At 43.9% G+C, this 12,977-nt stretch overlaps 1 protein-coding gene across 5 annotated transcripts in view; it reads left to right on the forward strand.

Annotated features, from left to right (window-relative positions):
- The window catches only part of KIF5C (kinesin family member 5C), a 162,434-nt gene that overhangs the window by 59,212 nt on the left and 90,245 nt on the right, over nt 1-12,977 (forward strand). For 3 of the 5 annotated variants that reach the window (XM_007078543.3, XM_042994423.1, XM_042994424.1), the window contains exons 3-6: nt 1,241-1,314; nt 8,092-8,196; nt 12,594-12,642; nt 12,917-12,972. In XM_007078543.3, coding sequence (XP_007078605.1) covers nt 1,241-1,314; nt 8,092-8,196; nt 12,594-12,642; nt 12,917-12,972 — 284 coding nt within the window. Of the gene's footprint in view, nt 1-479; nt 522-1,240; nt 1,315-8,091; nt 8,197-12,593; nt 12,643-12,916; nt 12,973-12,977 lie in introns of those variants that run through there. The other 2 variants (XM_042994426.1, XM_042994425.1) reach the window with 2 other exon arrangements.

Genomic DNA, 12,977 nt, shown 5'->3' on the forward strand with positions numbered 1-12,977 from the left:
TTTTTAGCTTCCTAAAGGAAAATCCCACTTTCTGTTCTGATCTCAGTTCACCCTCCAGTAACCTCAGATCAATAAAATGTGTATTGAAAAATTTTTTAGAAAAGCTAACCAAACAACAAACATTAACTGACATTATAGAATTCAGAGAGGCCCAAAACACAAAATAACCAACCTACCTAAGGGCCTGAAATAAATGGAGCTGATGGCCTGGAGTGATGATTTTGTACATAGCCCTGAAAAAGGACACCTCATTAGGGGGTTCCTCTTGTTGCCCCCACTGTCCTTTCAGGAATGAGACTTCCTCCTCTTACGTAGAGATATTGGGTCAATGATATTAATTATGTACTATTTCCCTTCTGGTGATGTTGATGTGGATGAAGGAGGGTTGAGGGAAATATATTTTAATCACCTCTGCTGCTTTGAAAGAATTCCCACAGATAATCTGCAGTGCAAAGCAGCCTCTGTCTGCACGCCTCCCCTCGTCCCTGTGCGAAATGGAGGCTGGCCTGCCCTGTGTGGAGGTTTGCACAGTATGCTCATTGTGTAATTAAAAGAAATTCCTGATGCTGATGGGCCTGGGCCGGCCTGCTAGCAGTCACTGAAATAACAGAGGCATGAACTTTGAGTCAGGGCCCCGGTGGTTTCTGGGCTGATTGGATTGTCACCATGTGGCCAGGATTACAGAGTGGGGGGGCCTGTCCTCCCAGGCTCTGGACTCACTTGGTTCTGAAGGGGCTCTGTGCAGCCTTCCTGAGAAACCTTCCTAAGGAGCTTGCCTGGGCCAGTGTTTAAACTGACCCAAATCAGATCTTTAGCAAAGAAATTCTATTCTACACTTCATTCCAGAGACTCAGGACCCTGATAATGTTTTTCTTCCTCTGACTGATCTCAGGAGATCAACTTAGAGAAGAAAACTCAAGTATCTCTCAACTAAAAGAGAGTGTACTGCTCGATAATCTGTCTAAATGTTGATGTTACTGGGAGAAAGGGTGTCTGCCTTCTTTTGCATTAATATGTAGTGTAGGAATGTGAGTATATTTCTTTTTATTTGTGGAACAGTGGAGGCCTTCATTTATGCTTTTATCTCACAATTCTACTTAAAATGCAAATGGAGCTGAAAGACATCGTTTGTGTGAAAAATGAGATGGGCCATTTGGAAAATGTAATTTTAAAATATGGAACCAACACTAGCATATGATCAAAGTAATGAGTTAATTTTAATTTCTTTTCTTGCTTGCAGATGTCCTTGAAGGTTATAACGGGACGATTTTTGCGTACGGACAGACTTCATCAGGAAAAACACACACCATGGAGGTAAGATTGCAGCATGCTGTGATGGCAACCTCTGTGTGGCTGGCCAAATTCAGGTGCGTGTGGCCCCTTGGCTGTGCAAGGCAGATGGCTAAGGGGCTGGTCACATTTGACCGATTTATTTTGTCTCCGTGGAGTTTTAAAATAATGGTGAGTAATAAAATCTCAGGAGTTCAGAATTTTAAAAAAATCCTTTGTTGGTAGCTCTCTCGAAATGGAAGTAGTAAATTCTATTAGAAAAGAATCAGCAACAAGCTGAACAGTGGTGCGAGTATCCTAGGGCCTGTGGCCCTAATCTCACTGAGAAAGTCTGTTGCGAAAGTCCCTAAGGGTTTAAAGGAGTGGGGCTACTCTGGGGAGGTGAGTCTCCTCAGAAGAACTGTATGTCAGAGACTTAAAGAAGTTGGCTTGTGGACCAAATTCAGCCCACAGGTATATTTTTATTTGGACTATACAGCGTGTTTTACATTTTAAAAAATTTATTATTATTGTACATATTTTAAAATTGCAGGCAGTGTTTAAAATGGGATGATTTCACATAATTCTAAGTTTCTAAATCTGGTTGAAAATTCTGAAGATCCTGGGGCACATGGCTGGCTCAGTCAGTGGAGTGTGGGACTCTTGATCTTGGGGTTGTGGGTTCGAGCCCCACGTGGGGTGTAGGGGTGTAGAGATTACTTATGAAGATTGTATGACACTGGATGAAATTTCAACCTAATATAAAGTGTAAACTTCACTAGAGCAGAGCTCTTCATTGTCTTGTTTGCCTGTTTATTGACATTTCCACTGTGTGAAACAGCGACTGTCACCTGGGAGGGGTTCCATAAAATAGTTGTTCAATTGATACCCTCATGCCCTGTCCAGTCCACACTGGCCCCATCCCTGCACACTGCAAGAGAGTATGAATGTACGTGCAGCATCCTCTGTCATTAACTTACACTCCTGGCCCTGTGAGCTCTCGAAGGTGTGACCCCAGTGCAAATTGTTGGCGGTGGAGGTCTGCGGCTCCAGGCTGTGTTCCAGACAAGGCACGTCTGCGGACAAAATTGGCCCCCTTTGTGTCTTCTGTTCCTGCTTTTTGCCACGGACTCCTGTAAGCCCTTCAGGGCGGATAATTCTTTAAAAGTCTCCCCTGACAGGTGAGGAGAGGTAAAAGAGTGGTTGTTACAAGCAACTGTGCAGAGGAAGTTTGGGGAATTCAGCTTACAAGCAGCAGGGTAAGATGAATCCTTGATCCTTCAAGCTTAGGATTTTCATGTTCGGTACCCTCCTGGGAATGTCTCTGAGTGAGCCGGCCGGCTGGCCAGCCGCTGCAGAATCGGTTTAGCTTATGAATCATTCCTATTGAAGAGGAGATTTCAAAGGCCCGAGGCAAAAAGCCTTGAGGCTCTGATGTTCTGCTCACACCGATTTCAAGTGTGCATCGGACTCTGGGGGATCTCGTTTCTGTGGTGTTGACTTACGTTCACCCATTTTGCAGTGGACAGTGGTTCAGAGATTGGAGAGATTAAAGGAGGCATCAGGTTTATTTGCCACTGCTTCTGCGCAGAGTAGGACTGTCGCCTGACACCTGAGCCTTGGCCCCCTGTCTTCTTGCACCTCATGTTCTCCTGCAGTGAGACGCGGGCATGGCCAGCCCCTCGCCTGCCTCTCTTGCTGAGCCCCAGACCCTTGACCTTCTAGGCACCAGAAAAGTTGCAGTTATAGATTTCCTAAGTGCCAGCCTTCCCAGCAGCTGTGACAATAGCTCCTTCATAAGGCATATGAGAGAGAGAGAGAGAGAGAGAGCACATCTCATGATGGTATCCATCAGTCTCCAGGTTCTTGGAAAATTACCAAATGGTATATAAAACAACAACAAAAATGCAATATTTAGAACTCCCCCCCCGCCCCCCAATCATAGGGAATGTTTACAAGAATGACCTTTTTGGCTTTCGAATTAATTCATCTTTGGGAAATACAAGATATTTGCTAAATGTCAGAAATTTAAATTGTAAACCATCAAAGGAGAGACCTGTCCCCAGAGTAAAATCTTAGTTTGTGTTGTGTGCGGGGGGCATCGGTGGGTGTGAGGAGATGGCAAAGAGGTATGCCAGCTCTTTAAAACCAAAATCGGAGATGTTGTGTTAAATGAGAGCATCTGGAGCCCTCTGTCTCACAGTGTGAACCTTACAAGGCCTGCAGCACTGCTGTGGGCCCAGAGGGACCCATGGCCCCCTAAAGGGAACTGGCTTCTGTGCGGGTTCCTCTCATAGCTGCCTAAGTTCTGTAGCCTTTTCATCCTTGTCGGTTTTAACAGGTTGATTGTAAGGGGTTGCTTTTATTTATTGTGACTTCTGAATATCACATGTTTGTGTCCACGGGAGGACGGGGTGGGGCAGATGGGAGCCCTTTCCCAGCATCCCCCTGCCCCCACAGACACTTAGTTTAGTTCTTTCTGTAGGGTGATTATAGATTGGAAAGACGGTAGGGGATACTTTAAAGGAAAACAGAGGAAAGGAGGAGCCCCGAGCCGAAGTCATAGAGACTGTGGGAGACCAAGAAATCCAGGACCCTGGAATGCAATTAAATTAAAAAAAAAAAAAAAAAAAAAGCCCCACAGGGCTTGCACCATCTGAAAGGATTTTATGTATTCGGAATTATACATTGTGATCTTTCAAAGGCTTTTGGAAGGGGATGTTAACTCCCTGAATGGACAGAGCTGTCACATTTTAAAGCTGTTTTTCATTTTAATCCCCTCATTTTTGGTCTGACATCCAGTGGTGATTCCATTACTTTCTATTGAGGAGAACAAACAGATAAGCCTACATAAAATTGGAAAGATTAGCTTCTGAAGATGGAGCATTTAAGGCGGATTTTCAGTAAAAATAGGAAACACTTGACAGTGCTGATGCCAGGCTTGGTAGGGCACCGTGGTGCACTGGGCCCAGGGCAGGTGCAGCCGGTGCTTCTAGGGCTGGGGTGAGGGAGGGCTGCTGGCGGTGCTGGCTATCCAGGGGAAGGGAGGGCTGGACCTTCGTTCAGTGTGTGTTGCCCGGGAGGGCTTCTCTGGGCCCCGTGCCTTGCTTTGTGTCCCTCTTCAGCACCGATTTAGACAGATGGAGACACGCTGTTTTTCCTTCTGCCCACAAGGGCACCGGGAGCCCGTGGAATGGTGCAGGCCACCCCACTGCTGAGCTGAGCCAGCCGAGTGATTTTTAATGAGCCTGTCCGAGTGCATTGGTGCTCGTGTGAGCTGACGGGCCGCCTGCTTTCCCATCTTAAGTGTTTCAGGAAACCATCCTGCTTGGGAGGTTGAGAAGGCAACTGGGGCTAGAACAAAGGGAGTCTTGTTCTGCGGCCAGTGGCCTGGGTCTGGTTTCTTCTTTCACACATGTTCCGAGAAGGCCACGTTCAGAAGTGGGAGAAGTTTTGGAAGAGGATTATGTAGGATACAAGTATACAAATGTTCTTTGTGTTTTCTGGGAGAAGAAAGATGGTGAAGTGGGACATTCCTTTGCTACTCAAGTCCATCCCTGATCCTCCAGCCAACTGAACTTGTCATGGCTCTCTTAATGGGGTATTGTTTCTCAGTTCCTATGCCTCTGTTGCATTCCTCTCATCTCATCTTCCTGCTTCTTGCCCATCCTGATCTCCATCTCTCAAGATTTGGTGTCCCTCAGGGAAGCCATCTCATATCACCGCAGCTGGAAAGGACTCTCTGTTCTCTGAATTTCTATAGCTCTCTGCTTTTTACCACCTTTTATCACCTGAGGTGACTATTGTGTGTGTGTTTGTGTATTTTATTTGAAGAAAGAGTGAAGACCTTTATTGAGCACCCCTCCGTCTCATATACATACACCACACACATCAACACCCTCTCAACACCACTCACACCCACACACTACATCTCTCTCTCTCTCTCTCTCTCTCTCTCTCTCTCTCTCACACACACACACACACACACACACACACACACACACACACACTGTCTTGGCAGGCTCAGTGTACTGAACATAAAGCCTCAGCTGTCACCACTCCTGGGCCTATGAGCTAGATCAAGCATCCCAGCCCCTAAACCTTTGCTAGATTTGAGTGTCACTTCTGTGACCATGGGAATGGAGGTATTATCATGCCTTCTCCAAATTAACATGTCCTTCCCTTTCATGTGATTTTTGGGTGTGGGCTTCAGGGAAGCAACAGGGAGTGTCGCAGACTCATCCCTGGTTCTGCCTTGGTTCTTACCCTGACAAAGGCAAACAAAGGGATGTCAATATTTGTGTGAGCCAGAAATCAATTGGAAGATAAACCTTTTGAAAGGGAAAGTATCTAGAGAAACAGACTGGAGTCATTTATAAATGATTTGTGAATTATCACTCGGTCTTCTTTGTCTGTGAACCACTGAGGAGAAGCTAAAGGATTATGATGGATTATTGAAGGGTTCTGCGGGAGCGTGGGGGGACACTCCTCAGACTCTCTGAGGTGGATTGACCCAATGGCATCCTGACATTTGACTGGAGAGAGATCTGTGTTTTCATTGTCTTGTGTCATTTCTTAATTATTTGTTTGTTTGTTTTTGTTTATTTATCTAGGGAGTGTGAGTGGGGAAGGGGCAGAGAGCAAGGGAGAGAGAATCCCAAGCAGGCTTCACACTGTCAGAGCTGAGCCCCACATGGGGCTTGAACCCGTGAACCATGAGATCATAAACTGAGCCAAAATCAAGAGTCAGACACTTAACCTACTGAGCCACCCAGGCACCCCTTTCACTGTCCGGGTCATTTCTGCCAGCAATTTTCATAGTCCTGAGCATACAGGGCCCAGTGTTTGATGTTTATGATGGCCTGTGAGAAGTAAGATTACCAACATTTGAGAAACTCTGTGTCTCAGTCATTCAGGGCTATTTTCCTAAGATATATGTTAATGGTCCGGGATAGAAATATATTTTCAGACTCTTCAGGTCAAATAAACCCCAACGACTGCTTAATGAGAACCTAATATGAGCTGAATAATATAATGCTAACATTTATTGTCCCTAAGCACTTTATGTATACTGTTTAATTTGTATTCTACAATAACTCTATGCAGTAGACACCGTACTAAGTATCATAAGAAGTGGGAAGAAATGCGTATGCGCTGGCCACCTTGCCTTTAGGGACTGTACAGTCAAACAAAAAGCAATATAAAGATATCAAATGATATAGGATTCTTAGCAGATGAAGGCATTCCAGGAGAGAACCCATTTTCCCGGGTAAGAGAGCTTTGCCAGAGGACAGATATATCTAAAGTCAGCTTTTCTCTTGCTTTCAAGAGAGTGGAAGGTTAGGGATCAGGTGTGCAAAGGAGGATTCACAATGTAGAGCGCTTTGTGGCCTGGAGTTAGTGCCAGGGTCCATGTGACTTCTTGCTTTTGGTAACTCAAATATTGGCTTGAAAGTCAACCTGTCAAAGAGGAGCTATGTGGTGAATCCCCGAAGGATAAAGAAGATCTGATTGAGGAAAACAAAGCAGGTCTTCCAGGTGGCAGGGAGATTTGGAACAAGGATATGAGTCATCGTGTTGCTGAAGGCTGTTGGTGTCCCTGGGAGACTGAAGAGTAAGACGGGTTTTGTGATTTTCTTATAGTTCCAGTTTTTTTTTTCCCAGAGTTTTATAACTTTCTGAAGGTCTGAAAAACTCTGGGAATACTGTTGCCAACGATTACTTTAGACCTGCAGACTATGTGTTTGTGCACTGATAGGTGGCTTAACATGGAACAGAATAGAACTTGGAGCGTGGGAGTAAGGAAGGCTCTCTGGGAGCCCTTGCTAGGGCTGCCGCTGTAAATACTTCTAGAGCTCTTCTTTAGGAATTGCTTTCAAATACTATGGCATATCTTTTTTGAAAGTTTTCAGAGGCAGCAAATCTGGATCTTAAACATGGATTTAGTAAAATAGTTCAAATCACAGAAGAACTCATCTAACCCATTACCCCTTAGATAAAATATCCCTCAACCCCCCCACCCCCACCCCCACACCCCGCCTTAGGGTTGGAGGAGGGTTCCTAGGGGTGCTGGCTCCATGGGAAGAGAGGGCTAGACCTCTCTCAGAGAAAAAAGGGGGGTAAAAGAATAAGAATATATTACAAGTGGATTTAAGTATTAGAAACAGCCCACCCCCCCAAAAAAAAAACAAGAGAAGAAAAGAAAAGGAAAGGAAAGAACCAAAAATTACTTGAACAATTCAGGCTGGGAATTATGGATTTTTAAGAAATCGATGAAATGGCTTTTCTTGATTGGTTTGTGAAGCGATACTGAAGGTTTTTCTAGAATAAGGTGAGAAATTTTTGAGCAATGATGACATAAAAGAAACTATCAGCTCTCAAGGTGGTTTTATTAACGCAGATTAACTTGGACTTGTACCTTCTGATCAGTTTGTAAAAATTTCAAAACAAAAACCACCTTTGGGATGTGATAGTCATCCTATAATCTCAGTCTTCCTCCCGCCCTCCTGCCCTCCTCCCTTCTACCCACACCCTTACCCACATACACCCATTTGCTGCCATGAGCGGCAGCAGGAATGAATATTTTTGGGGCTTGATAGAACAAGCCCCCCACTGCTGGTAAAAAGAGCGGCATGCTGATCTATTTCCATGAACTTAACGGTCTGTTTGCCTGTCAGGTGGACCCTCCAAAGGAGCAGACATACGTGTATGGGTGTTCCCTCTCCACGGTGTTCTGTTCGTGCATCCACATATGGTCCCTTCTCTCAGACAGGTTTCCCAGCACTCTTTAGCTCCCTGTGCTTGTGTTTTTTCACTCACTAGGGGAAGCTACATGACCCTCAACTCATGGGGATCATCCCAAGGATCGCGCACGACATCTTTGACCACATCTATTCCATGGATGAAAACCTGGAGTTTCATATCAAGGTAAGTGCCCTTGATTAAGTCCAAGGAGAAGAAACTGAGCCCCAAATCATGTTTCTTAGCTTTCTTCTTTTTCTGTGTACATAAAAGATGATTTTTATGTATTTTAGATGACGTGCCATCATAGGCAAAGCCATAGTTATTTAATGGTTCAGGTTAATACTGAGGAAATAATTGAGATAAAGTAAAAGCCTTCTTTAGGATGGAATCATCTTGATAGTTGTTTGAATTCTATACTTACCCTGTAGATTTCTAGAGATGTGACCAGAATGTGTCTATGATTGGGTGAGGACAGCATTTCCCAAAGTATGTTCCAGGTCCCTCATATTAATAGGTGGGTTACCAGGGAAAAGGTTTATGTGGCCAAATAAGCTTGAAAAAATGTTTTGTTGAAAAATGTTAGATTCATCACAAGTTAAACATGCTATTATGCAGCATAATTCTACAAAGGGGACATGTAGTATATTACATTTTCCTGCGTATTTGACTGTGGACATATTTTTCTCCTTTTGGGGTATGATAGAATAGTGTTTTGGGAAGCACACTTTGACAAGTATTAGGGAAGGTATTATCCTTCCTGTTTTTTGTTTGTTTGTTTGTTTGTTTGTTTGTTTGTTTTAAACCAGAACCTCTGCTCTGACTTAAATTTGAATTGAAAGAGATTTTTAATCTCTTAACTATAGCTGTTAATTCATAACATTGAGTATTAGGGGTATATTCATTGGAGCTCCTTTGTTCGCAAGAGATTGAAAGCCACTTGTTTAAGCAACTAGAGAAAACTGTTATAAGGTACAAAATGTGAAGGTATGTGGCTTGGGGGTTGTAGAAAAGTAAGAATCCAGACCCTGCTTTTCCTTTAAATTTTTTTTTTTTTAATTAAAAAACTTGAGATACATTTCATGCACCATAAAATTCATTTTTAAGTGTACAATTTAATGGTTTTTACTATATTTCAAAAATTACACAATTATGATCACTAATTCCAGAACATTTTCATCACCCCTGAAAGAAACACTATCCCTGTTACAGTCCCTGCATTTCTGTCTGCTTGCTTTATCTTTGTTCAGGGGGTGCATGGGTAAGGGGAGAAGGACCATGGTAACTCCTGTTCCACATCCCTTATTCCCGATTCCTAATTCCCCAGGGAGTGGGCTCCTTGTCCTAGCCTACAGCAGGGCTTGCCCCCAGCTCTGATTAGTGTTGTCCAGGATACACATGGCTGGCTGAGTTCCTGCCATGGCGACTGGGGACGGTGTGGACAGGGGGTGAGGAAGAGACACAGGCAGTTCTAAGAAGACTTGGAGCTGAGGACATGAGCCAAGAGGCTGACCATTCTTTAAGGCTGGGTTAGTGCACTAGGCCCATCATTTAAAAAAATTTTTTTAACGTTTATTTATTTTTGAGACAGAGAGAGACAGAGCATGAACGGGGGAGGGTCAGAGAGAGAGGGAAACACAGAATCTGAAACAGGCTCCGGGCTCTGAGCTGTCAGCACAGAGCCCGACGCAGGGCTTGAACTCACGGACTGCGAGATCATGACCTGAGCTGAAGTCGGACGCTTAACCGACGGAGCCACCCAGGCACCCCTAGGCCCATCATTTTAGAGATGAAGAAACTGAAGTTTAAAGACAGCACTGGCTGGCCATAGTTACATATCAGGTTATTGGCAGCAGTTACAGATCAGGTTATTAGACTCTTGATCTCACCAATCCCAAGTGCAACACCTTTCCATTATGTTAAACTTCCACCTTACTTATTTCTGCTATGTGCCTTTCCTAAATTATATAAAAACAAGGCAACAACTGTTTGCCCCATTATAAATTAGATCTGGCAAGTCTTTTTACTTTATAAATCTTTTTGCTCCCTTTATTGGCTAATGCTGGTTTCTCCTCTTTGCCAGGGTTCTTTATATCTAAGGATACAGAAGCCTGTTGCTTTGATGGGATCAAGATTTAGGAGCTTAGTACATCTTTAAGGCTGTTTGCATTTAAATACCTTAAACTACTGTAGGGTTCTTATGGGATAATCCCAGAGTAAGATGTTAAACCAATTACTGCCCTCAAAATAGTGTGAATCTTATTAAGATAAAAACAGCCCCAGCATGAAGCAGGAGAGAAGAAACAACACCCAAGTCTCCAGGGCTGAATTTTACAGTCTGGCTTTCTGTTCTGCATTTGTAGTTATGCTCACTTATTTCATACATCATAATTATAAGTGGGAAGGCTAGCGATTGTTCCATATTTGAACTGAGCAGTGACAGGCTTAATCAAGAAAAAGAGGCTTGATTAAAACACTATTGAAAATCTGTTCCTTAAAGTGAGCCCCATAGAGGTTTTAAACATTATTTCTGAACATGCAATTTCTTAATGCAAAACAATTGCATATTTATTTTTCTTCCACCTGGTCTCAGAAAGCATTTGCAATGACAAAAATAACAAAATCACTCCCCCTCCCCCTACTCAAGCACCAGTATCTTCTGTGGTAAAAGAAGATATTAAATGTGAACAGGATTTTAATTGGCATATTTGTTGACATGTAATTTATGACTGCTTTTTAGTGTAATTTCTCTGTAATCTATGGAAATAAGGATACATGTGTACATCTCAAAGATACAGAAGTCTTTTTTTAAAAATCTTCTTTAATGTTTATTTATTTTTGAGAGAGAGAGAGACAGAGACAGAGTGCAAGCAAGGGAGGGGCAGAGAGAGGGTGACACGGAATTTGAAGCAGGCTCCAGGCTCTGAGCTGTCAGCAGAAAGCCCGATGTGGAGCTTGAACTCACAGACCACGAGACCATGAGCCAAAGTCAGACACTTAACCGACTGAGCCACCCAGGTGCCCCTCAAAGATGCAGAAGTCTTAATGAAAGCCAGGCAGTCTTGAAATGCAATAGAATGGGTTGGAACCAGGGTTGAGTTGGCCACAGGGAGGCTGAATGAGAGATGTGTAAGATTAGAGGCCAAACAGACCCTAGGATTCCAGCCACAGGAAGAAGTTTCAGGAGCAGTGATTCTTTCCAAGGTCAACTAGGTGTGTCTGTGATGTGCGAGGCTTGGTGACTGGGGAGTTTGACAGATGATCAGGCAGGCTCAGGTTGTTAGGGAGACAGGCAATATGGAGAGGATGGCCAGGTACAGGTTCCAGAGTTTGAAGCCCCAGCTCTCAGAGAAACTGGGAAGTCACTAGGCTCCAGGCTGAGACACAGACAAGGTAATAAGTGGGACTGAGTTGGTGAGGACTAGCCTTGAGTTGGGGAAGCTTCACTTCCCACAACCAGAGGTAGAACTGGTTCAGAGCTAGGATGCAGGGGTGACGTCTTACCTGTAGAGTTACACTCCAACTTTACAACTATTTTGCCACGTTTTTTCTTCCTTAACAACTTGTTTATCCATTCTTTTGTTTAGGTTTCAAGAAAACCCATAAACATGAGAGAAAGAAAAGTTGATCTGAGATGCAGAAGGCAGGTGTAGACAAAAAGTGCAGAATCCTAGACAGAATTTTTGACATCATCGAGTCCAAATGGCTTCATTTGACAGATGGGAAAACTGAGGCCTCTCGTCTCGGTTACATGTGAATTAAACCCCCAAGATCGCATATCTAGTTAAAGCTGTTCTCAGATGTCAGCTGACATAAGAACTAACCAGGGATTAGAAGCAGATTCCTAGGACCTGTTCCTGGAGATTCTGATTCAGGAGGACTACAATAGGGTTCATGATTCTGCAATTTAAACAAAGGCTATGGATGATGCTGTTGCAGGTGGTTCTGGGCTGGCGTTTGAGAATAATTGATGGGAAGGCTTCCTTTCCCTCTCGCAGGCTAGTCTGTCTTTCTTAAATCACATTTTGTTCGGACCTTTCCTGGACTCCCCAAAGGTGGCCACCATCAGCAGCTCTCTCTCCCTGTTCCCTTTGAGCTCTTGTAGTTCCAAGCAAAGTGCCCTTATTCCAGTCCCTACTTCTTCATGTGAGTGTTTCATCCCAGTCTGGTGAGGGTGTCAGTGTCACACATGAGGAGAGGCCTACTGATTTTTGACAATTGCTCGTGAAGGACGTTTCTGTTGCAACTGTTGTCCTACCTAGAAGTTTGCTTGGTGCTCACATAGGGTGAAAAGGAGAGTCGTTCTGTGGGTGGATGCCCAGCACACAATGTAAGGAGCACCTGAGTCAAGACCACAGAGGCCGTCAAGCACGGAGAGTGGCCGCACTGGGCAGCGGCCCGCAGAGCAGGCTGACGCGTCAGGAGGCTGGAGAGCCCGGAGAGTCGGCCAACTCTTCACTTTGTGGCCCCTCTTCTTGCTCTTCTTAGCCGTACATGACAAAGACCTTCTATGAGTTTTAATAGTGATAGTTTTTAAATACAGTGTGGCATTTCTGTTTCAAACTCCATTTGTTTTTAACTAGGTTTCCTATTTTGAGATCTACTTGGACAAAATCAGGGACTTACTGGATGGTGAGTAACCTGAATGCTTGTCCTCTATTTGCTCTGTAACTAAGGTCCAGGGAGGCTGAAAGGATTCACAACACTTCTGCTTAAGGAACTAATGAAAATACAGAGATCTTTTATTGTCTTTACACTATCTGCTTGTTCTCAGCCAAGGCTTAAACTTGCGTATGGCAAAGACATGAGATTTGCCTGTCTTCGGTAACAATTTCTCTTTATCCTCCAATACTGAGTCTTTAACTTTTCTTCTCTCCTCTGCATGCCATCATTATTATCTCTGTAGTATCCAAGACGAACTTGGCTGTTCATGAAGACAAAAACAGAGTCCCGTATGTAAAGGTATG

Source organism: Panthera tigris, chromosome C1 (assembly GCF_018350195.1).
Source record: "Panthera tigris isolate Pti1 chromosome C1, P.tigris_Pti1_mat1.1, whole genome shotgun sequence".
Classification (NCBI taxonomy): domain Eukaryota; kingdom Metazoa; phylum Chordata; class Mammalia; order Carnivora; family Felidae; genus Panthera; species Panthera tigris.